Source organism: Schistocerca nitens, chromosome 7 (assembly GCF_023898315.1).
Source record: "Schistocerca nitens isolate TAMUIC-IGC-003100 chromosome 7, iqSchNite1.1, whole genome shotgun sequence".
In the NCBI taxonomy this organism is placed as follows: Eukaryota; Metazoa; Arthropoda; class Insecta; order Orthoptera; family Acrididae; genus Schistocerca; species Schistocerca nitens.
The window spans coordinates 428758957-428785538 of NC_064620.1; the positions used below are offsets into that span (position 1 = coordinate 428758957).

At 40.6% G+C, this 26582-nt stretch overlaps 1 protein-coding gene across 1 annotated transcript in view; it reads left to right on the forward strand.

Moving 5' to 3' along the window:
* LOC126194887 (28S ribosomal protein S24, mitochondrial) overlaps nt 1-26380 on the forward strand; it is a 43061-nt gene extending 16681 nt beyond the window's left edge. Inside the window, exon 3 of the mRNA XM_049933237.1 lies at nt 26045-26380. Coding sequence (XP_049789194.1) covers nt 26045-26334 — 290 coding nt within the window. The 3' untranslated portion in view covers nt 26335-26380. The remainder of the gene's footprint in view (nt 1-26044) is intronic.
* Nucleotides 26381-26582: the final 202 nt, after the last annotated feature.

Sequence of the window (26582 nt, forward strand, 5' to 3'; positions counted from 1 at the left end):
ATAATAAGAGTTGGCTCAAGAACAAGGGGCTCTTAATCTCTGTGATGAAATAGATCGACGATAATGACTGGAGGTCCTAATGAATCACATATTACTCTCTTGACTGTATTGCAGTATTGCGATTAGTAGTGAGAGCTCAAATGGGATCACATGGAGAAACAAGAAAGGTGGACTTGTATCAAAGCGAGCGTGCGTGCTACTGAGGACTTTAGTATAAAAATGATAGGTCCTACAATGCTGGAGCCGCAAAATGCTTTACCACTCCTGAATCCTGCTGCATGTTGTCGGTAGGCAGCATTCTGATGATGTAGGCGCCAACTTCTGCTTTGCAGCAACTGTTTCAACCCCTGGCCTCGAAGGCTGTCCGAGAATTCTAAGTTCTGGCATAAAAGTGTGACTAAGTCGCAAGACCGTCTGACTCCGATGAAGATCAGATCTTAGAATCATGAGAAGAGTCAGTCATTCAGCGCCAGCAGTCTTTGTTCCAGATGCGCCAGAACGGTAAACACACAAACTGCGGTGACACTCAGATGGGCAGCATGTCATTTTGCCTTGCCTACAATAGGCGAAACTCGACTGAGGTCAGTCACTCACCGATCGCTCAAGACCATTGATGTATGACCCTCTCAGTATCCATGGAATTGCAGCCCCCCACCGGAAACGCGGTGTGCCGAGTCCTCTGCTGCTCGCCTCGTGCGGGCCACCAAGGGAAGTAAGAGAGGAAAGTAAAAGCAAGACCACGTACAGTTCCCAACATGCATAGCAATCAAGTGAAAAGTATTTTGAGCTCTCAGTATAAATACTCTCATTAGAATAACCTTATTCAGCCTGTTACCAGTGTGCAATGACATAAAACATTAATATAATTGATGAAAATGAGAGACGACATGCAAAAGAGGGCATGGAACTTGTCAGTTTCTTTCAGAGTCTTTCTTGATTCCTTCTAGTTATGATTTTCGTATTTCCTTTTATTCTTTAAAATTGATTTGGCTGTCTCTTTCCTCATTGTCAACAATATTTTGTAATTGTCTTCTATCTTATTGCTGTTCCTATTAGTGTTTGCACTTTATTGAGATTCAACTGTATAGTCTCGTTCCTCATTCAACCGAAGGTGTTATTTTCTGTTTTGTAGAGGAATTAGTGTGTGTGCTGTTTCGTTCAATTTTCCTCTGTTGCCAATTGTTTGATTGCTTTTTCTCTGGTTCTCCTGGTTGGATACTGCTAGTGTCAAATTTGGAAATTTTTGTATTCTTTTTTTTGTGAACCTCTGAGGTTTTTTCTTGGTGGGCCATGGCCTAAGTCTGTGTTCGCATTCTGTAGGTTGGGGCATTCATAATTTCTCTCTGGTGTGATTAAGATATTGCTTCATCATCAATTTGAAATGCATCAGTAAGTGTGGTCGATGATCTCCATGTTGTGTGTTCTGATGGTTTCTTTTTGAAGTTTGTTGATGTGGCTAAAGATTGAATGTCTTGCAGAATTCAACTACTCTTCGTACATTTCAGGTGGTCAGCTTATGTGCTAGATTTTTGGTGCTCTGTTTGTGTGCTGGAAATTTTCCAGTTTTCCAGTCAATTTTTACATAATTATAGTGCGTTGTTTTCATGACAAATTACAGATGTTCCACAAGTGTTTTTCTTCAAGTTATGTCAGATATTTGAAAGCAAAAAAATATTTAGGTTTGACAATAACAGAACAGAGCTGATGCTTGCACTGTATGTAAATAAGAACATATATTGATGAAGCAGTTTTCATTAAATAATATTTTAAGTGAAAAAGTCAGTTCTAATGAAGGAGAAAAATATAGCTGCATATGGCGCTATTAGTTATGTAAGGGTGGGGGGGAAACAACTGGGAAAGGTAAACAGCCTCTGTTTATTCCCTTATAAATATTGTTTGATATTGTGGGGTGTGTATATTTTTACTAGCAAATAAAATGTCAGTGGGTTTGAAATGTTGTTTAAGTTCTCACTATTTTGCCACAGAAAACTGACCAAGAATATATGGTACAACATTTGCTTTATCCATTAATAATCCTTATCGTTTTTAGTTCCACAATTCCAGTACTATACTCTGACTTTCTGTATCATGGATGGTAACTGATAACCTCACTTTCATTGTTTGGTTCTGGGCTAAGTGAATTGACATAATGTGGACACTGTGAATGCACCCTGACTTTACATGATGCCCAGTGTGAATTGGCCTGATACTCCCTTGGAGTTCTGTGTATTGCCAAACAACTGCCGGGATTCGGGGTTTACATGCGAAGTAAACATAAATATGGATAAAGATTGTAATAGTGAATGATTCAAAAACTTGCTTCATGCTTAATGCAGCACCATGTGCCAGTTATCTGAAACCATCTAATCATGGTACAAAATACTGTCATATTATCTGAGGACCTTGAGGTAACCAAGTCATGGCACCAATAGAAACATAAGTCAGTAATTGGCTTTCGTTGGTGCCCCTATACCACTAAATGGTTCAAGAGCATAAGATCAATAGTAGATGCTGTTCAGCAAAACAAGTGAGAACTGCCACATCCTTTATTGCCTGAAAGGCTGAAGACACTTTTTTGTTTTTGACACTCATTGTGTGTTAGTGTTGTACTCTCAAAAATAAATAAATAAATAAATAAAATTAAATAAAAAAATAAAATGCTTTGATTGTATCCACAAGGCACTGCAGTTAGGAAGTGGAAAAAAAAACAACTTTGATGCTTTTGTGCAATGCAACTAAAAGATGATGATCATATTCAGTTGTCACACACACACACACACACACACACACACACACACACACACTGGTTGAGAAAAAACATCAAATTGATGATCATTGTGAGTCTGGTGTGATATAATGAACCAAAGTGCTATAAATGAATGAAATTGTCATCTATAATATGAGGAATGAGAAACCAAAGATAAAAAGAAGAGCATTTCTGAAAGAATATTTAGTGTCACTTGTGAAACCTTCTCTGCACGCACAAGTGAAAGTAGCTACTTTTAGATGTAGTCTTCGCACAATGATCTCAAATACATTGGTATCTTGCAATTAAACAGAACAAGCAGCAGAAGAAACAGGAAGCAAAGATGATGTGACTTCTGCCCTCACAACTGTGCCAGAAAAACATTGAATAGCTGCAATTCATGTCACGGAAGTGTACATAATGAACACAAGAGTTCAAATACACTTGAGTACATTGAGTGTAAAAATTAGAATAAGAAACCAACTGACTCAGACAGAGCTCTGTAAAAAGAACGAGTAAGACTTTTTGGTCATAAAATACTTTAATTTGTTGCTTGAGAATATAACAGTTTGCAAGGAATGCTATAAATCAGACTTAAACTGTCCACATAGACTTCAATAAAATATCCAACACATGAACTATATATAAGTGTAACTAACGATTATTTCAGTTTCTCCTTAAATCGAAGCAAAATTACTTCATGAAGCATAGCCTTACTGGTGAAAGTTAATGAATACAGTAATTAACTGATAAGACAGACTTCAGAAAATTACTTTATGAAGGCATAAAGCTTTCTGTAATGGAAAATTAACTAGTCTACTTTTAAAAAACTGGCCATTTGTTTTAAAGAAATGTGTAATGTCCTGTCGTTCTCCACACAGCGCTCTGCGTTCCGTTGCTTCATTGCAAAGATGATGATGAAACAGGAAGTCCATTACTGACACACTATGGTGTTCAAAACATTGAAGGGCAGTTCTGAGAGCCTTTAGTCTCTCACTATGTGGTATTGTAGAGTCTTGTAGAATAGAATCCTCAATGTCACAATCTTCATAATTTTTGAGAGTTTCCTTATTTATTGTGACAACATCGATAATTTTCCAATTGGACACATCTTGCTTGGCATCGTTCTGGAACCACTCTTTGACTTCATTTTCATTGGGTTCTTCGTATCCAGGAACTTTGTTCACGAGCTCGATGAAGTTGAAATTTTTTTCATCATAATGTTAAAGGAGCTTATTTCGCCGGTGATCAAGTTTTTATCCCCCTGGAATGGACTAGTGTCAGTTCATTCCAGGAGTTAACCACACATCCATCAATATCTAACAGGTCAGATTTTTTTACTTCTTGATCATCATTGGGAGCAGAAAGAAGGGATGATAACAGCTTGTGCTTATATCTTCTGTTGAGACTAACCAAAACTTCTTGGTCCATGGGCTGGCATAAAGCTGTGATACTGCGTGGGAAAAACATTGCTTGTATGTTCTCATTTTTTAACTATTCAGTGAGCTGGTGCAAAGCCACATTGTTCAAGATCAGGATAAACTTCCTTGGCAGGTTTTTGGATGGTAAAATCTGCTCAACCAATGGAACAAATACTTCATGAAACCGTTCTTAAAAAAATTGCACTGCCCTTCCAGGGATCTACTGGTTTTTGCACTAATTGGCATGCCCTTCTCTCTTTTTGGATTAAACATATGTCGTACTTTTTCTTTCTTTCAATGCTTCTGTGCAAATTCGCTTAAATGCACCAAGACTCAATTTATGTCCATTTCCTCTTCCAGTCTACAATTGTACTTTCGCCGACTCCCAAGTGCCTAGCCAATGCACCTACCTTTTCTCCCTTATCCAGTCACTTTAATGTGCTCAACCTTTGTTCTATAGCAAAAATTAATCTGCTTCCTTTTGACAGACAATGCCATCATGAGGTACTGCAAAGCACGCAGAAACTTTGAAAAAGCTCTGAACAGGAGTCTCTCGCATCAACTTGCGCATTTCAATTAAGGGGCTCCGGAACGCCCTATACTTGCAATGTTAAAATAACGCTTATAAATTACATCTTTCCTCACAAAGTATTTGAGGTAGGAAGTTGAACTTTTTGCAGATTATTTATTGGAATATGGGCTACAACTTAACACAGGGATTTTACAAAATTTTAGTTTAGTTATTAAAGATGATTTTTTTTTCAATTGTAATGAAAATTCACAACATTTTTTTGCAATTTTTTATTTATATATTCAAAAATATACAGTTTTTTGGAAAAAGGCTGTGTTAAATTATGCAGAAGGTACTGTGTAACATTTACGGAAAGTTTGAAACAAATATGTTTGGAAGATCCTTAGAAAACATGTAATTAGTATGAGAAAATAAAAGTTTTGGGAATCGAGCGACAAAGATTGGATTAACTTTTTAGTGCATTCCAGGTCCATAAGATGGATTATCTTCATCCTCTGCAAACTCCTCCTCCAGCTTCCTCTTGTTCCTCCTCCTGTTTACTCTTGCTTGTATTTCTAGACTCTTTACAGCCCTGTCTGCAGCCCGAAGGCGTTCCTTGTCTAAAGCAAGCATCGCTCGTACCATGTTAGAACCTATCTTCATTCCCATATTTCTAAATACCTTGCACCTTACAATGTTGCCATCATTGAAAGTCGCAACAGCATCATACACACCAAAGTGAAGTGTTTCTATTCCAACAAATACAGTCTTGGGGATTCTCGACCATATAACACTATTTACCCTTTCATTGGGGTTTTGAGTTTTTCCGTGAATACACTGTTTCAACAGTTCAGGTGCTGCTAAGTCTCTGAAAATAGGTTTTATCACCTCCATTATTGCATGAGGCAGACTATGCTTATGAGTGTACACTTCACCAGTTAGCAATTCTTTGTTATATTTACACCAACTGTCTTCTTCTTTGGGACACAAGCTATGTTGGGGATTTTCATCGGTTGAAGAAGTATGGAAAAAAAGAGCCCAAACAGCCTTCTTCATTTTGTCGACACTTTGTGTATTTTGCCTAATAGCCATTCCATAATAGTTCTGTATTTTGTCAATTACACTGTCAGTTAACCTTCCCTTCCCATCCAACCCTTTACCGTCACTGAGTTTTTGTTTTTTGTACGAAGCTTTCAGTCGCCGAAGTCTTGTTCCCATTCGCTTCTGTACGTGTCCAATACACTCAAATTTCTGCACTACAACATCATCACCATAGGGCTTCAGTCCTTGAACATGTTTGAAACTTTTAGAATCACCGTCACCAAGGTAATTAACATATCGCACTTTATCACACGCCTCTGAACGCTGGAATATACTGGCAACACCAGCCACTTCCATTCCTCCACTACTGCCACTATAGTTAGCTTTGCAATTATTTTCATGTGTACCTTTATATTTTTTTGGACATCTACAATACTTTGATATTACTGCTACATCTAAAACTTTCCCTGTATACATACTGGTGGCAGATACTACACCATGAAGAGATGTGTGTCCCCGTTTATGCCAGGTACCATCGAACGCTGCAGTCAAATCTCTGTTACCATTATTTTCCATTACTGCCTCTTCCACAGCGTTCTTCATAGATTCTATACAGACATCTTCTACTTTAGACCCTATTAATTTATTATAGGTCGTAAACTTGGTTGGGGGATTTGGAAGATTCATGATGCCACAGAAAATTGCACCTGCAGTAGCACCCTTACCAACTGAATGCAAGGAATAAACAAATCTAATGTTGTGTTCGTAGATTTTGCTACCATTTTCTTCAGTTGCAGTTACTGCAACACTGTTCCAAAAGGTGGTCATGTATGAACACTTATCACATTTCAGTTGTATTTCACTAGCAAGTCCTACGTGCTTTATTGTGGAGAGTTCCAGACCAACTTCACTACAATGAATACATCTTACACAGTTTGAAAAAATTCCTTTGAGAACCGACATATCAAATATTTCATTCACATCCGATTCGCCCATAAAACATTCATAGTTTCCACTCATTGAACCAAGCTTCTTCTGTGAAGTATTTTCTTTCCCACTTTGACTGCTATGGGCAGGTGTACTTGAGAGGTTAGGTTCACTCACTTGGTTATCGTCTTTATTGTTTACAGTAATAACACATACCTTTGGCTTTCCAACATTTCTCCTTTTCTTAAAAGCCTTCAGAGGATTTCTAATAACTTTACTTTTACTCATTATTACACTTCAACAAAACAGAGACTCGAGAAACAGAATTAATTACGAATATTTTCGAGATAACGACAGAGTAAATAAACATGAAACAATTGACAATCACACCAGCGATATATATTGAACCATCACAGGTTAGCCACAACACATACTTTATCTCACATCACTAAAATGTACCTGATGAACACGGACGTTAATAATAACACCATTTGACAGCAGTTTAACAGCGCCACAGTGGGTCACGCCCATGTAGAACACATTTCAAAAAAAAATTTAAAAATAGTTGTAGTCTTCAGAATTGAATAAATTATATATCTATTAAAAGGTAATAATCTGCAGATTCAGAAAACGCAAAAAAGTAAAAATGATTTTGAGCCTTTCCGGAGCCCCTTAAGAAACTGACTAACCATGGCAAAGGTTGCAGGTAGATTGAACAATTTCACACATTTTCCAGTATTCTTGATCAGTTTTGTGGGAACATTGTCATTTTATCTTCCGTTTTTAAACATTTAGTGTTCTGTTGTCTCTATCATCCTTCATTTCTCATATTTTCTGTAGCTACTTCACTATTTCCTTCAGAAAGTTTTCTTTACTATTTTATCTTTGATATTGTTTCATAGTCTTCTGTAATTAACTTCCTCTTTTACGTCAGTTGTGTGTTGTACATAGTCTGCTTTTTAATAAGCTGAACAACATTTCTCTTGTTTTTGGATTTAATTTTTCCAGGCTTCCACCTTCACTGCTTTGTATATATCAAATTTGATTTGTTCTCATTTTCTTTTCTCTGCTCTGTGATAAATACATAGTGAAGTTGCCTGTTTTCTGTAGATAACATTTTGTAAACCACTTCTGTTTCAGCATCACTCTCTTCTGACATGTGCATTGAAGTGGAACTTCCGTGACTAATTTGTGACTTCTTTTTATATCTGCAGCGGATAGCCCGCAGCATCCTTAACTGCGGGCACTTCATACACATGTTGAAAATAGCTGTCTTTGTGTTACCGAGGCAAACATATATTGAGCAGAAACTTCCTGGCAGATTAAAACTGTGTGCCGGACCGAGACTCAAACTCGGGACCTTTGCCTTTCGCGGGCAAGTGCTCGACCGACTCACGCCCCGTCCTCACAGCTATACTTCTGCCAGTACCTCGTCTCCTACCTTCCAAACTTTGCAGAAGCTCTCCTGCGAACCTTGCAGAACTAGTACTCCTGAAAGAAAGGATATTGTGGAGACATGGCTTAGCCACAGCCTGGGGGATGTTTCTAGAATGAAATTTTCACTCTACAGCGGAGTGTGCGCTGATACGAAACTTCCTTCCCCGCGAAAGGCAAAGGTCCCCAGTTCGAGTCTCGGTCCGGCACACAGTTTTAATCTGCCAGGAAGTTTCATATCAGTGCACACTCCGCTGTAGAGTGAAAATTTCATTCTAGATATATGAGCAGAATCACTATTTAATATTAGTTTAATTCAATGATGATAAAATAAACTTGCATTATATGAGCTAAACAATTTCAGTTAAACAGTTACAAAATAAACTGCATTGTATAACTCGCCGGCTGAGATTGTGCTGCTGGCTCGTAATCTGGGTTTCCTTCTCCCTTTTTCCCCTCTTGTGGCTCGCTGTTTATTTTGTTATTGCTACTCACTTGGACATATAACAATACAGCTTACCACTGTGTTAGCTGATGCAGTAATGAAGCGAGTGGCATGGGCTCAAAATTGTTGAACAACAATGAAATGGTACAAGAAAATGTTATTTGTGGTTGGCACACTTTATACATTTAAGTTTCTGATGACAATCAAGTTTCATTTCCATTTGGGTATGTTATAACATGATAATGTGTGGAAAGTTGTGGTTGAGAATTATGAATTATTTAAGAATAAAGGAGATAACTCACCGAAAGGCAGAAGTGCTGCATCATCGATAGGTACACAAACAAAAGCTACAAAGCTTGCTAGCTTTCAGAATGAATTTCCGCTTTCAAGTTTGTAGGACTCTCTCTCTTTCTCTTTCTCTTCATGTTTTGTCTACTGCGTTGGGGGGGGGGGGGCAGCAGCAAGTTACCTTGTTACCTTAGGTTTAGGCCAGGGATGTTACCAGAGTGTTGTAGGGATAGCTCCCATCTGTGTAGCTCAGAAAAGGTGGTGGTGGTGGTGGTGGTGGTGGTGGTGGTGGTGGTGGTGGAGGGGAGGGGAGGGGAGGGGAGGGGAGGGGAGGGGAGGGGAGGGGAGGATCCAGATGGCTCAGGTTGTGAAGTAGCCACTGAAATCTCGCATGTTGTGCTCTGATGCATGTTGTGCTACCGGATGGTCCACCTTGTTTATGGCAACAGTTTGGCGATGGCCTTTCATCCCAGTTGACAGCTAATTGGTTGTCATATCACTGTAAAATGCTGTGCAGTGATTGCAGCAGAGCCGGTATATAATGTGACTGCTTTCACGGGTGGCCTGGCCACTGGTGGGGTAGAATAAGCAGTGATGGGAGTGGAGTAAGTTCTGCTGGGTGGGTGGATTGGGCAGGTCTTGCATCTGGGTCTTCCACAAGGGTATGATCCCTGTGGTAGGGGATTGGGGATGGGAGGGGCATAGGGATGGACTAGGATTTTATGAAGGTTGGATGGGCAGCAGAACACCACTTCAGGAGGGGATGGATGTATCTTGGGTAGGACTTATTTCTTTATGCAGTGCATAAAGCCACTTTTTTTTTCTTGTGTACTTCTATTGTCACAGTGTTCTTCCCATTTAGTTAAGTTGAATTTATTTTACCCCAGAGCTAAATTGCATGCATCACTAACTGTGTTAGCCTATGTAGGCCTAGTTTCTTAAAGTAACTTCCACTTCTCCCAATCCCAGTTTCTGTTAAGCAGTTGTGGTGTGAATGGCTGCATTTTCCAAAGTATAAAGCTCCAGACTGGGGTCATAAAATCTTTAATAAGCCAAAGATGCACACTGCTGTTGTGAGACATTTCTTTGTGTTCCATTACTAGCAGCTGCAATGGTAATTGTGGTGCAACTACTTTCTACAATATATCATTTGGCAGACTTCTGAATTTCTAGTTGCTCCATTTCAGATTTCTTATTTTGCTACAGTGTAGTGTGGGGTTCGAAGTGGCTTTTCTAAGTTAGGAGATGGAGGTGGCAGTGGACTGCAGCCTCATCGCAGTGCAAGGACACAACAGGTTGTGGTTGCGTGTAACCAGCCCATCACTGGTGCACACCATACAGAGATGGCAGCCTTGGTAACTGTGGACCATGGACAGAATCCACTTCAGTCAGCTGTTAAACCCCAGCCCAGACTGTGGGGCCAGGAGCAAACCGTGATGAGGACTGAGCCGGTGAGTTTTGGTGGGGTGGTATGAACGTATGCAGGAGGTTGCGGAGAATGTTGGCCAGACTCTGAATCTCACTTGCATTGTTCTGTATGAACTCGAGAAGCATGTTAGGATATCAAAATGTGGACTGTTGTCATAGGCATATAAGGCAGTCCTTGAATAGAAAAAATGTTTGAGCAAGCCTGAATCATAAGTGCAGCTGACGTCAAAGGACTAATGTATGGAAATTAAACCTGGGTGCGTGTAGCTCTCCCATGACTGTGGCTTCTGGCAGCTGAAGAGTCTTTCCTTTTCATAATACTGTTACAATTATGATTCCACTTGATCACACAAAGCCACTGGAATAGGGTGTGCAAGGAAAAAATGCGGACATGCCACAGCTTCCAGGGTAATGTAGGCTGCAAAATTAGTGGCACAACTTAGCCCATCAGAGACGAGAACTCGGAACACAGAGATTCCAACTGCTAGTAAGGGACCAAGTCAGAAACGAGGCGACCTGTATCTGAAATGGAAAAACCAAAAACATTGAAATCATCCATACCAGACACATTATCACTGCCCACATCATCAACTAATAAAACAGTCAAGGAACAAACCACAGATTTATACATAGTGGGAGCTGTAAATTGACCCAAATTTGGAATATACTGCTTGTTGTAACTCGCCAAACATGAGTCACTGGAGACATCACTGGAGATCTCAAGTCCACATAAGTTTATAAATTCAGTAAGTCATGACTGCACCCTTGTCCAGTTGTAGTCTGAGCGTTTTGCCCATCACATCACACATCAGCAAACAATTTGATTCCTAACCACTAGACGGACAATTAACATCCATGTTCATGTCCGAAGAAGGGAGTTGGGAATGACATGCAGATGCTGTATGTCCATCGCTACAGTTGTTGCAAGTTGTCCAGTGCTTAGGGAATGTGGCCCTGTCTTGTTGTTGTTGGATCTGTCACTCTACAGTGTGGTGCACAAAGATTCAATTTGATCAGCAGCCACACGGAGACGTTGAAGAACTGAGAAATATTTATTGGTTCAGCCAAAAACAGATTCTCACACTATATTGTGTTGACGTGACTCCCTGTCAGAGTCAACCGAATGACGGTGTAACAGACTGTAGAATCAGCATAGGAAAGATGATGTATTGTGCCTGAGGCTGTGGAGTTCACCCACCCAAACCTGGCAGGACTGGTGGGGCTGTTCATGACAATGATAGAACTCCACACACTGCACTGACGTGTGTGCATTTACAGTGGTAATTTGACAACAAGTTAAACATTTTGTTGAAAGAAAGAGATGCAGGTTCCAGGAGTGGGACTAACTGGCACAACTGGCAGATCCGAGGAGAAATCCCAGAAAGAAACAGAGCCTTACACATGTTTCCATCAGTGACATGAACAGTGAGGGAGTGTTGCCAAAGCCATTTCTCTAAGACTCCCCATCTTCAGGTGCATTTTCATAAGGGGGATTGGAGGACTGCCTCCATGGACAGAAGAACTGAAGGATGAACAAAGTAGATTGAGCACATGGAAGTGAATGTCACACTCGTAGCCAGTTGTCGTACTGTAAGACATAAACAGCAGAAGACCACAATGAGCCAAACTTTATTCTTCTACATACAAGCAAACAATAGCTGAGAATGTAGAGACAAACATAGAAACAATTCAGGTACTGATACAAGCAGATGCTGACAATAAGTACGAACACAGTATGAGTGAGTGAGAGAGAGAGAGAGAGAGAGAGAGAGAGAGAGAGAGAGAGAGAGCGAGAGAGCGAGAGAGAGAGCGAGCGAGCTAGCTGCAGTGCGCTTATAAAGGGGAGGGGTCCTCTAGAATGTTCAGATGATGCTGTGCCTTGTGCACAAGTCCTGTGGCCTCACCGTAGGTGGCCTCTGGTGGCCGGTCTGCGCAGATGCCATTGGTATAATATTAAAAATGTAGCACACTGGCAATCCTGTACCGTGGCGCATTATTATGTACAGAGGTAGAGCAGAAATGATTCCTTAGTTCCAAGGTGAGAAGGTGCCACCATAGTCACTCTTTGATTCCTGTTTATGCTAGCCCTCAGATGAAGTGTCATTGTCCCATATCTACAGTGTGGAGATGTAGATCGAGATTGTAGAATCTCAATGGCATTTGATACATACCATTTACACCTTTAGAAGAATATGCCTAGTACATGCTCCAGTATTCATTGTGGTGTGGTATGGAAGCAAACAGGCTCCGAATATCTTCACTGCCACATACAGGTAAGAATTCAGGGTCCCTTCAACAGTTAGAGATTGGAATCACTATTGTTTTCATATTAAATACCTCTCCACACCAGGGTTCCAAGTGCTGGAGAATTACGGCTCTCAAGAATGGCTGCTTCCTGCGATCTTTCATAAGGTCATCTATGGACAAGCTGGTGTCTGGACTCACCAGTGAACACCATTGAATGTGCTAGTTGGTTCTGACTCTACGGTCTACAAGTCTCTGTATTCTGTGGTATGATATTGGCAGTAAATGACACATGGCAACTCGAGATATCAACTTGGCTATTAGAAAACTGTTGCTAACTGTAGACTCTCTGCCTCTAACCTCTGTCCAGATTTCAGCTGTTTTCATCTGTCAGCAGAGCCAGCTGAACAAAGCTAAGACCTACTCGTGGTGTAGTCATTCCGGAAGGACCTGTGTGTAGTCTTCTTGTCATATCATCCCCGTGAGTCAGTCTCTGCAGTCATTGCACAACGGCCCTCATGTGCCCTTATGGTGTGCTGATAGTGGAGATGCCGGCCGAAGTGGCCGTGCCGTTAAAGGCGCTGCAGTCTGGAACCGCAAGACCGCTACGGTCGCAGGTTCGAATTCTGCCTCGGGCATGGATGTTTGTGATGTCCTTAGGTTAGTTAGGTTTAACTAGTTCTAAGTTCTAGGGGACTAATGACCTCAGCAGTTGAGTCCCATAGTGCTCAGAGCCATTTGAACCATTTTTTGATAGTAGAGATGGGCAATTAAAAAAAAACGAAGAAGAAGAAGAAGTAGTAACATACTGAAAAATTTTTTTTACAATATGTACACTTATACACTTAATAATTCAGATATACATATCTTTGAAGTGCTGTAGGTCATTGTGGTGCTAAGTTATATGCAATGACAGTAATGTTCTTAGTACAAAAAATAGTCTTGAATGCAAATACAATGCGTTACATCTCTGACAGGTAGAAATGCTTAATTGTGTCACGGCTGTGTTGACATAATTTCTCTCAGCAGTTTCCTGCATTAAAGTTGACATTATTCTGTAGATACTGATTCTGGGCAAGACTCTGCATGGAGGCTGCTTAAGAATACACGCTGACCAGAGTCACAGGAAGTGAAATCATGAATTCAGCATTCTCTGGTGGCATGTATGCGTAGCACCCCTTATCACTGACAGTAGGCGATGGAAGCACAAATCAGCGGCACTCTGGTGGGAAGTTGATGCATAGATGTGAGTGGTGCGGCATGCTAAGCGTGGTCGACGAAGAAGCCATTCATACTGCACCTTAAGCCATCAACCTTCCTTGAAGTCCAAAAGTTAGCAATACGCTGCATGTTCTTTTGTAATATTAACCTGAAATGTTGTAGTAATGCTATACACACCATATAGCCATCATTTATTTACACCATTCTTCATATGTGCTAATGGTTTGTTGTTGTTTTTTTGTACTGAAAATTAGCTCACATAAGGATGGAATTTTAATCTGTATATCTCACAGGCATGGAAATATTGGAATATAAGGTTGGTAGCGTTCAGGCTATTTGTGTATGGTGCAAAAATCAAACAATGGAAAATCCTGGAGGGAATGTAATAATATTGAGAAGGAAAGTTGGTACTCACCATATAGCAGAGGTGCTGAGTCACGATAGGCACAACAAAAAATTCACACAATTATAGCTTTCAGCTGTTAAGGCCTTCGTCAACAATACACACACACACACACACACACACACACACACACACACACACGCAGACGCAACTCGCACACTCTCCAGTTGGAAGGAGCACACCATCGGAAACGTTGGCAGTCGTGCTGGATTGTCTCGCAGTGAGCCAACTATCATCTTTGCAGTCCACATTTACCGTACATAAATGGAATGAAACTCTCGATTCAAAGACCCTCCCAGCTGCACCACAGTTTCTCATGGTTTCTTGTATTGAACACAGTCAGTCCTTTCGCTTCAGTAAATCTGTTTACTGTTCAGAAAGGTGTTGATGCAGTTACTGGCCCTGTGAAATCCTACTGTCATTTAAGCAATGGTACTTTGCTCTTGGGGACTACTTCTGATTCTTGAGCACAACTGTTTGCAGCTTTGCTCCTCCATGGCTATCCTGTTCGTGTCACGGCCAATCACACACTGAATTCATCTTGTGGTGGTACTTACACCAGGCTGCTCGATGGTCTGACCAAGGCCAGAAATCCATATGAACCTCTCTGATTGGGGGTGTCATTGCTGTCATAGGATGATGAAAACAGTAGATGCATCCTTAACCCTTTCAGACCTGGTGGTCACAATTGTGTACATAAAGTTTGTTCACTAATATTCGCTGACAAGAAATGTCAGGTGCATCAAAACTCACTGTGCACATTTGTGTAGCTTTATTTTAACCATGCTCCAGCAGCTGCTGCTCTCTTGTGAGCAGTCAGTGAACTACATAGTAAAATATACTGTCTGGTGTTGTCTCTCTGTGGGAAGCCATTACTCGTTGACTTTATTGCTGTAATAGTCACATTGTGGGTTTTGTTAATGAATTTTTTGTGTGGTTTCCATCTTTTGTAAACATTAGACTTTCTTTCAGTGGAATTTTCAGCAATTTCATTCAGTTCATATTTGTGTTATGTATCAGGTAAATTTAATGTACACATTTGTGTACAACAGGTCCTTAACGGTGTAAAATAGGAAACGTAACCTAAAATTTGCCTCAGATGTATTTGCATGGCGATGGTAGTTATGTGTGGTATTTTTATCAGTAATTTCAGTACCAGCAGCAAGGAGGAGAATAACTGACCAGTACACATGATTTTATTTTATATTTCTGGCTTTTGACTTACAAATATGGATAAGGAATATCTTTCTGTGGAGAAAGATTGGGACTTGATTATGGACATAATTGAAAATGGTGACGTTTCTGACATTAGTTTGAGTGGAGATGAGGATGACAGTGTACCACTTATTGAAAGGCAAGCTCCACAAATAGTGAAACGTGTTGGAGCAGATAAAGTGGGATTGAATGATGTGTGTAGAAACACCATATTTGAAGATGCAGATGACAGAGACGTGGTGGATGCTGAAATGAACTTTTTATGCCATGAAAACAACCCAGAATTGAGTAGCCTGTGCGACAACATAATGATGACACCTAAAGAATCCATAAAATGGAAATTCAAGCCACTAAGTACCATGGCAGAAACATACAAAGCTCCAAATTTTGAAGAATCTGTCTTGTGTTCTCCAATACAATACTTCAAAAGATATATACCAGATGATTTGTTCACTAGCATGACAGCACATTCTAATATTTATGCATTCCAACAAGGCAAATCCTCATTCAAGCAGACAACTCAAGAACTAGAGGCGCTATTTGGTTTGCATATACTGACTGGCGCTTTGAAATTTCCCAGATTACGAATGTATTGGGATACAAGCCTGAAGGTAAATGTGGTTTGGGAAAACATGTCACGATACAGATCTTTAAAATTACAAACAAATTTACACTTGGTGAACAATCTGGAGAAGCCACCTGAAAATAAAGATCAACTTTACAAAGTCAGGCCAGTTTACACAGCCATTCGAAGTCGCTGCAGTGAACTTCCTATAGAAGAGAATGTTTGTGTGGATGAAGGAATTATTCCTTTCACTGGGAAGTTTTCTCCAAAGCAGTATGTCAAGGGGAAACAAGTTCATGGGGAATCAAAGTCTTCATGTTGTGTGGAAAGAGTGGAATAGGGCATGATTTCCTTTTGTATCAAGGTGCTACAACTGAACTAAATACCACATGCTGTAAAAAATTTGGATTAGGTCCTGCTGTTGTTTTAGGATTTTCTGTTCCACTCTCAAAAGTTAAAGGTCATAAATTACACTTTGACAAATTCTTTTCATCTTATCATCTGTTCCAAGTTCTGAAATCTCAAGGCATCAATGCACCAGGTACTGTCCGTCAAAACAGATTTGGAAAGAACTTGCCTTTTTTAGATGATAAAACAATAATGAAACAAACCAGAGGTTACTGTGAAGAAATCACTGGTGCTGATAACATTACTATGTGTAAGTGGTTAGACAACAGGCCAGTTGTATTGTGTTCAAACTTTGTTGGTAAAGGCTCAGTGGATGAAGTAGAGCGATGGGACAAAAAGCACCATAAATATGTGAAAGTAGAAAGACCTGAAATAGTGAGAAGATATAATCATGCAATGGGTGGTGTGGAGCTATTTGATCAATTGATAAGCTACTACAAAGTTTTCATCAGATCTTGAAAATGGCTTTTGCGTATGACTTTTCACACTGTTGACTTTGCCATCGTGCAAAGTTGGTTGGAATACAGACGAGATGCAGACAACCTGTCTATCCCAAAGAAGAAGCAAATGGACCTTCTTTCCTTTCGTATCAGGGTAGCAGATGGATTGACACTGTGCCAAAAGAAAGTGACTGGAAAGAAGAGGGGGCATCCGTATGATGAAGGACTGGATTCAGACATGAGAGTCATACAAAGAAAAAAGAGGAGAATTACGACCAGCTACAGAGATACAGTTTGATTCCATTGACCATTTGACTTTGCATCATGTAGGAGCTCAAAGGCGCTGCAAATTTCCAAAATTTACAGGGCGTTCAAGAGTTCAGTGCAGAAAATGTAAAGTACATTTGTGTCTCCAAAAGGACAGTTTTTTTGCAGTTTCATACTAAACCTTAAAATCAAGTGCTGACCATTGTTGTTTAAACAAGAATGTAATATGGAATTATTTTTATTGTTTCCTCTGTTTTAAAGTGAAATAGAGTGGCATAATTGATCCGTATCGTTAACCTCCTTAATGTATGGCATGAAGCTAGACACCTGATGAACACATTTGTGTACATTAAATATCTAGAAAAGTAGAGATCATACGAAATTTTTTCTTAGAAAAATGTTGTCAGGAGACTCACTGGAATGTAAAAATGATGTAAGAGGGGTTTTTTTTTTTTTTTACAAGTAAATAAAAAAATCTGGTCGGAAAGGGTTAATGCCCATATGCTCACTTTTGATAGGGCGGTGCTTCTGTCCAAGATCAAAGCAGGCCGTGAAGTTACCACAGTCCGACCGTACATTTTGAACGCATTGTGCTGCTACCAGTTAATTATTTCACCCACTCGAATGTCTTGGGAGCACTCAGCCAAATGTGTAATCTGTGGTAGGGATGCACCCGAGAACGATCGTCTGCCTCCTTCTCAACACCGTATCAACTATCAACTACGATGGCGACCATGCCACCTCCTCTCGAGATTGTTCCATGTATGTCGTTGAGTCGGCTATCAAGGAGATCTGGGTAAAGGAAAAAGTGCCTTAACTGGTCACTCGCAAGTTATTGGCTAGTATCAAACCCTGAATTTACTGTCTGGCACTTACAGTACTGTTATTGCTACATCTCACTCAATGAAGGACATGGCCACGCACACATGCAACCTCAAATTCAGCACTCGGGTTGTGAAATCGCCCATTGTCATGATAACATCACAGTCTCCTTGTCCAGCTATGCAGCAAGCCACAAAACATTCACTTTAGGGGGTGAAGTCACCTGCTACACAACTGGCAAGCCAGAAAGGACAGAAGGAATAGTCTTGTGAAGACTTCCTTCATCCCTCCATCCAACAAACATCTGAGTCTTCCTCTGCCAACCTGAAAGAATCCAAGAAGTCAAACAAAGGCAAACGGTCTTCTCCTTCACCAACTCGGAGATCCTCTTCAATGCTGTCACCACGCTATACCCTCGCCCAGCCGACCTCTGTGTCGCTGGAGCGCACCGCCAACCATATCCGCATACCAACAGAGGGAGAATGCTGATGCCTCTGTAGATATCATGGAGCAGGATTCTCCATGCTCTGCCCTTAGAAGCAGTGAGCCTTCAGAAAATGGCACTTGGCAGTCACAGAGATGACAACCCTTCATTTTTTTCCATCCCCCTTTTTCCTCATCATGACTTCCTCACGGTCTTAGATCCAAAAAAGAGAAATTATGTCTGCCTCCAGGAAACAAAATTGTATCCTCACGGCCACTTTGACCTCCTGCATTTCATTTTGGTCCGCTTTGACCTTTCCCCTGAGGACAGCTTTCCATCTCCCGGGGGAGACATGCTTCTCAACTGGAAAATGACTTTCATAGTCAGACCATCTCCCTGACTACCCAGATTGAAGCTGTTGCAGTCCCCATTTTCCTTCCTCACTTCACCTTTTCAATTTTCATTGTTTACATTCCTCCATCATTCGGCGTCACCAGAGCAGACTTCTTCCAGCTTGTTGGGCAACTCCCTCACCCCTTTCTGCTGCTCGGTGACTTTCATGCGCACCATCCCCTTTGGGGTTCTCCCAGAACTTGTGCAAGAGGTGCCCTTTTGGCTGACCTTCTTAACCAACTTAACCTCTTCTGCTTTAACACAGAAGCACCCATGTTCCTTTCAAACTCCGTGCGCACCTCTTCTTATTTGGACCTATCCTTCTGCATAGCCCAGCTTGTCCATCATCGTGAGTGGACCATTCTCTCTGGCACATACTCGACCACCATTTCCCATGTGCTGTCTGTTTGCTGACTCCTACCTCACCTACGTGCACACACAAATGTCACCTACATGCACACGCAAATGGCAGCTTACTAAGGCCGACTGGAGACTTTACTCCTCCCTGGCAACCTTCAATGAACACCATTTCCCCAGTTGTGATGACCAGGTAGAATATCTTACAAACGTTACGTTCCTTACCGCTGCAGAACATACCATTCCTTGCATTTCCTCTTTACCCCACGGTGTCCTGGCCCCTTGGTGGACTGAGGCATGCCGTAATGCAATTCGCGTGAGGAGATGTGCTCTCCTCATTTTTAATCGTCATCCTCATCCTATGATGGCAAACTGCATACATGATAAACAGTTAGTGCATAGTGTAGTTGTGTTCTTCGACATAGCAAAAAAGGTAGCTGGAGTTCATTCATTAGTTCTTTTAACAGATTATGTCATGTGGGCCATCTCTGATGGCTCTCTGGGACCAAGTTCCATTCCCCAATTTCTGGCCTGACAGTGGCATAGGAAGCTTGGATGATACCCTTCTCTTCTCAGAATCGCGAGTGCTACAATGCCACCTGTACTGTAAGGGAGCTGGATCATGCTCTCACGTCATCCCAATCTTCTGCCCCGGGGCCAGACAATGTTAACATTCAGGTGTTGCCGCACATTTCTCTTGGTGGCAAGCACTTCTGCTTCATACGTTACCCAGATGCTGGTGTGAAGCCACCATTATACTCATACCTAAGCCTGGTAAGGACAAATGCATTTCTTCTAGCTGCCACCCCATTTCTCTCACCAGCTGTGTTTTCAAGGTGATGGAACGTATAATTCTTGCCCAGCCGGTATGGTTGCTCAAATATCGCAATTTACTAACCACTGCACAGTTTGGATTTCGACCTCTCCGTTCTGCAGTTGACCATCTCATCACTTTGTCTACCATGCAATGAATGGTTTTCCGTGGAAATCCCAGACTGTGGCCATGTTTTCGATTTGGAGAAAGGCTGCGACACCTGCTGGAGGACTGGTATCCTCCGTACTCTCTACACATGCGCCTTCCATGGCCAACTGCCCTGTTCCCTTCACGAATTTTTAAAAGATCGAGTTTTCAATTTACATGAGGGTTCTGCATTGTCAGACACCTTCATCCAGGAAAACTGTGGTTCAAAATGGTTCAAATGGCTCTGAGCACTATGGGACTCGACTGCTGTGGTTATCAGTCCCCTAGAACTTAGAACTACTTAAACCTAACTAACCTAAGGACATCACACACATCCATGCCCGAGGCAGGATTCGAACCTGCGACCGTAGCAGTCCCACGGTTCCGGACTGCGCGCCTAGAACCGCGAGACCACCGCGGCCGGCAGGAAAACTGTGCCCCAGGGTCCCATTCTGAGCGTCGTCTTCGTAGAATCGCCATTAACCCTATAATGGCCTGTCTCCCTCCAAGCATCTCAGACTCCCTTTTCGGTGGTGATTTTTGCAATCTATTGCAGTTCTTCACGTTGCCTTGATTGTCCTTGCTTGTGGAGCGTTGACAGGGGCTTTTGCTTTTCAATTGACCAAACATTTTTTATGAGTTTCTGGTGGCACAATTTGTTCCTTCCACCATCGTTACATCTTTGGCCTGTTGCTCTTCCGTTTGTTGAATCTATAAAATTGATTTGACTCAGTTTCAGTAGGAAACTTCCTTGGTCACCCCCTCCCCCTCCCCAAACGTCTTACCTGGTAGCCTTCTGTATGTGGTCCCTTAATGTTCTGTGTGTCCTCAGTGGTACTTCCTGGGGAGCAGAACGTACTACCCTCCTCCTTTTGTACCAGTCAACTGTCCATTCTTAATTCGACTGAGTGTTTTGTTTAAGCATCTGCAAGTCCGTCCCTCTTACGCCCTCTTAATACCATCCATTATCAGGGCATCCGTTGGGCACTGAGAATCTGTATGAAGAAGCTGCTGAACAACTGCTGTCCTACCGCCATGACTTTCTCCTTGGCAGATGTGCATGCTGGTTGTCCGGCTGTGCCTCCTTCTTCGATGAGTCCTTTGACCACCAGTATGGGGCGCATCTCTCTTCTCTGTTACCTGCTGGAATTCACTTTTGTCTATTGCTTCAGTGGCTTAACCTGCCACTTTCCCAATGGGTGTGAACCCTTCCCCAACTTGGCTTCATATGCCAGCCAGTGTTCACTTTGGACTTCACTCTCCTTCTAAGGACACTACTCCAGTCTTGCTCTATCACTGTAAGGTTCTTGACCCTCACATGAAACTTCACGATAATGCCTTTGCGTTTATTGATGGCTCTCGGACTGACCGTTGTGTCGGGTGTGCCTTCATCGATGTCACAGATGCTTTTTGGTATTAGTTTCCAGTCCACTGTCCAGTATTTACTGCGGAGCTCTTCGCCCTGTATCAGGCCATGCGGTACATCTGGTGACACAGGCTTTTAAATTGTCATTTGCTCCAACTCTCTGTGTCATTCAGAGCCTCTGTATGCTGTACACTGTCCCCCCTTTAGTGCAATGGGTCCAGGAAAGCTATCACTTGCTCACTCTTGATGGATCCCCTGTGATGTGTATGTGGGTCCATGGTCATGCTGGTCTGACAGGCAGTGAGGCCGCTGACACTGCTGCCAAGGCTGCAGTCCTTGAACCTCGGCCTGCTAGTTTTTCCATTCCCTGAGATGACCTCAATAGCACATCTTAATGAGGACATCCTAGGCCAGGTATGGAATTTACATACTATTTAGGTAATCTCTGTGCTACAGACGGCACACACATTGAAGGTGACCATCCATCCCCCTTTTTTCATGACAATAAATATTTTTCTAGCTCTGTCCTGAATTTTTTCAAAAGTAATTTGGGACACCTATTTGCCCCGGATTTAACAATTATGAAACCATTTATCCTGAATTGCATGTTCATTTCACCTGTATCTGCATGCTCTTACTGAAAGGGTATTTTCCCAAATGAGGAGTTTATGGCGCAGTGACAAAACAGTTTGTTGTAGAAACTAAAAAAGCAATGTTAGTGACCACTGGGGATTATTATGAAGCTCGAGTTGAATGTTTTTGTAAGGCTGATGAAGAATACAGACACGCTGAAGAAAATTTACAGCACTGATAAATATTGTATGCCTGCCTGCACTCCTACATCTTAGAAGGTACTAATAAAATATAAAGTAATGTACTGTTTGTAGCAAATTAAAGTGATAGTTTGCTTTTATTACATTCAGTTCAGACTTCTTTGTAATATCAAAATTATTTAATGTGTCCCGAACTTGACTTTAGAAAATATGGTCCCCTTCACACAATGAACTCTATTAAGTGACTACTAGAACCTTATGTATGTATGAACATTATACCACAAACTGCACTTTTCTACATATCCCCATTTCTGAAATACATGTGTTAAAAGCTGTAAAGACAATTTTGGAACACCTTGTATTTTCCATACTTCTCTACTGAGACAATGAGAAACCGCCGACAATGGTCAATTGCACAGACTGCAATGTCGCCCCATGCGCCATTCAGTTGAATTTCTTAAATGTCATTTGCCTTCTACTTACTGAGTTGTATAAAACTCATTTCGTTTACATTCATTTTCTGTACGGCAAATTAGTACTGTGTCTGAAGCAAATTAGTACTGTTAATCTCGTGTATGATTTATGTCAGCTGATCGGTAGGTGGTGCACGGTTGCTGCCATTGTTAACACTGAAACACAAGTGAGGAAACATCCCCCCCCCCCCCTCTCATGTTTCCACTTCCCATGGCATGTCGTGACCATTGGCCAACTTATGTCTACAGAATTTTTGTGTCCAGGAAAATAATCATTTGACCCGCTCCAGGCGTTTTCAAAGTTTTTGTGTGGGGTTAGCAATTTAAGTGATGGTAGGCGTATCAGAATGATACGTCAGGCTAGTTAATTATGTGTTAATGGCACCTGGAACAATTTAATCCAAAACAGTATAAGAATCAGTTTTAAATGATGAAAAGAAAAATTATTCCATTCAGCTCATAATTAAATGAACACGTATACTGCTTATGTTAACTTTGGCATACTCCTGAGATACTTCACTTACAACCACCCAGTGTCAGTACACTGTAGCACTGCTTTAGTTCAGCTGATTAAAGTATTGCAGGCTGGTTTCACTCAGAATAATGAATGAATAGCTAGATCATGGAAAACACTGAAAGTAGTTTCAGTTAAAAGAATGAGTATGTGGTTCAACCGACAGAAGAACTACAGACTTGTTTTCACTTGAAAAGAAGACATGAATATTTTAGTCAATACACAAAGTTACAATGATGTTGAATCTTTTCAGTCAGTTGCTCCCACTGTCTGTTATCACTCAAAAATCCAATCAACAGATAAAACTATAACTGACATGATAGTTTTCATTTGGTTGCTCTCACAAACTGGTCTCACTCCAAACAATGAATGACTTGTCTAGCTGATATGAGTGACCTGCTGTTCCTTTCTAACCTCCCGATGTATACCCTTTCCTCCGAGAGGAAGGAATTACTATTTCGAAAAACTATGATTAGTGCACACAAAAAAAGAAAAATGCACCGTGAAAGAATTATCCAAATGGGATGAAATTCATTAGATGTGTGCACATATACAGATAATCAAATGATGAGAATTTCAGAAAAATTTGATGGTCATTTGTTTGTCTGAACATGTAAATCACATCTTCTGTTCAGTCTTGTTTGGGTAATTCCTTTGTGATGGTTTTTAGTAATTTTTTATTTTATGTCTTAAATTGTATTTCCACAATGAAGTGTGTTTGTATCAGTAACTTGGCCAAATATTTCAATTTTCCTCTTTTTTTTGATAACACCTAATATTTCTCCAGTCGCATTCAATAATTTGACACCTATGTTTTTTATGGAACTAGTTATTTCTTAGTTTTATTTTGTGCTTTTGTCAGTAGTGGAGCACCATTTGTGATGTTGTTCTCACAAGTTCAGTTGATACCGTGCATTGTTCTAAGTTCTGGAGGGGGGGGGGGGGGAATTAATCTATCTTCTTACAATTGGTAATTTTTGGTTTGAACTAAGCAATACCCCAAAGGGTTATGGAAATACATCCCAGATTGTTGCAGTAATACTGGGGATTAAATGCAGTCTTCTAAATTATTTCGAATGTGACAGATTTTATTCGATTTGTGGGAGAGAAAATCTTGCAGTTTGATGTATTTTGGAAACTGCATAGTTTTTGGCATTTTATGCCTTTCTGTGTGAAGACTACACTTGTCCCCAATTTTAAGTTTAGTACATGTTGCACATTGATGGATGCCACATAATATGAAACTACGGTTATACCATTGGTAGGCAAGTTAGGACATGTGTGAGAAAAAAATGGCAAGTTTTGTACCTTTGCATGGAGATAAAGATAGAGATCACATAATTTGCACTTTTATTGCCACTTATCTTTGAAGCAGTGATACAAAACCTTCCATATGGCATGAGTGTAAGAATTCCTCAGTTTCTCTCTCTATCACAGCAGTCACCTTATTATTGTTGGTGAAATGTAGTCCATCCAATGGTTCCTTTGGTTCTTGAAAGGTGAAGAAATTGCTATATCTTGTGAGTAAGATGGATGTAAGATTTCATAGCTTAGGTGTGAGTAAAGAGTCATGCATGATAATTCCTCAAGTGATGTGAGTGGGAACATTGTCGTGCAGGAGACAAACATCTTTCATAAGTATTAGTCACCTCTTCTGCTTGCTCAGACTGTGAATTGGTCAGATGATTCTGATAATAGTGCACCATAATGGTCTCATTTCTCTGGCTTAGTCAGTGAGGATGACTCCTTCATAATACCAAAAGGCAGATAATATAAATCTTCCTAGAAGAAAATTGTTTCTTTGGGGAGGTGAATCTATGTTATATCAAAGGTTTGTTTCTTTCTTTCATTAAAGGTTCTTAATGGTGGACCCAGCAGGTCATTGCTTATGTTATTGACACTGAGCCTACTCTAAATCTGACCCCTCTGACATTGGTTGGTAACGCACGTGTTGGTCAATACCAAAGCTTCTACCTGTGTAATGAAGCATGATTACTCTAGTGGACATGGCCTTCTGCTTTAAGTGCATCTTCCAGATCTGTGTGATCTTGGTGAAAGTCTTTTGCACCTTTTCAGTTTCATATACTGCTGTTATGTTATCTTCCTTTGTGGAATTATTTCATAGATTTCCACTGCAAATGCAAATGATGAATTACTGCATATGCAGCCATGTTGCTGAACACCGTAGCAATCTGGTTTTTTTTAGCCACCAATGTGTCTCCAAAAGACACAACTTGGAAGGAATTGCTGCAGCAACAGAATAACAAACTGTGGTTCCAAGCATATAAGCAAAAAGAAATGTGCATACTAAGTGCATGATATGAATGCAGCATCCGTTTATAGTAGCTTAATATATCCTCAGTAGTGTAATGAGTAAATGAAGAACTTTAGCAGTCATATTTTCTGAAAACAGTAGTTTTTTTAGAAACTGAGAATAAATGTAGGTTTTTATGACAGTATACTACTGTATTGATAATGTTGTGTGGACAAGACTAAGTAGTGCAGTCGTAGGAAAAGGGACTCAGTTTTTTGTTTATGGCCATGAAAATCCCCATCCAGCCACACTGTTTTCCATGATTGCTTCCGAGTCATTTAAAGGCAAAATGCTAGGATGATTACTTTGAAAGGATGCAATCTATTTCCTTCCCAGCCTGACTGTGTAGTCCATCTCCAATGACATCTTGGTCACTGACACGTTAAATCATAGTTTTCTTTACTTATTTGTAACACTGCAATTGATGTTAATTAATTGTTTCATAATAACATTCTTGTACTTTAGTATTCCTCATAGGTGGTTACCATGAAAATTAAATAAATGTCTTTGGCAGTTTACATTGATTAATTACTGTATTGATTTTTCTTGTTTGGCACTTCAGTGTATCAGTACAAAAAAAACATAGAATTTCATTGAAAAAGTAATGGAACACTTTATTTATATGGAATTTTCTTCTGTGCAGCAAGCTTACTTGGAGGATTGCGTCCAGCAGAAACAGTTGTTGAAGATATGTTTATTCGAAGATTTGTGACTGGAACATGGCATAGTCTCTTTGTATCGGAAGTGATTATAAAACGACAACACAATTTGATTCGGATTGCTGGCATAGTACGTCAAGCAATTAGTCCTAGGAAGATGTACTTCCTTATTGGCTACACAGAGGAACTGCTAAGTTACTGGTTACAGTGCCCTGTAAAATTAGAACTGCAGTCAGTTGCTGATGCTAAAGACGTTGTACACAAATATATTTAAGCAGCATTGTGTGTGTTCGATAATAAAATTTTCATATTCTCAGTAATTTACTAATAAACCACCTCATTTTCTCAAACTTAGTGTGAATCATTGGTAGGGTGATGTGAAACTGTCAAGTGTTAAGTTTTCTCCATTATGCATGAAAGACAAATTTTTGACTTGATAACGTCTACTACTGTGGCAACTAAGATTCAGCTCTTATTTGACAGCAATCAGTAACAGTTAAATATCAACAGTAAGTATAATGC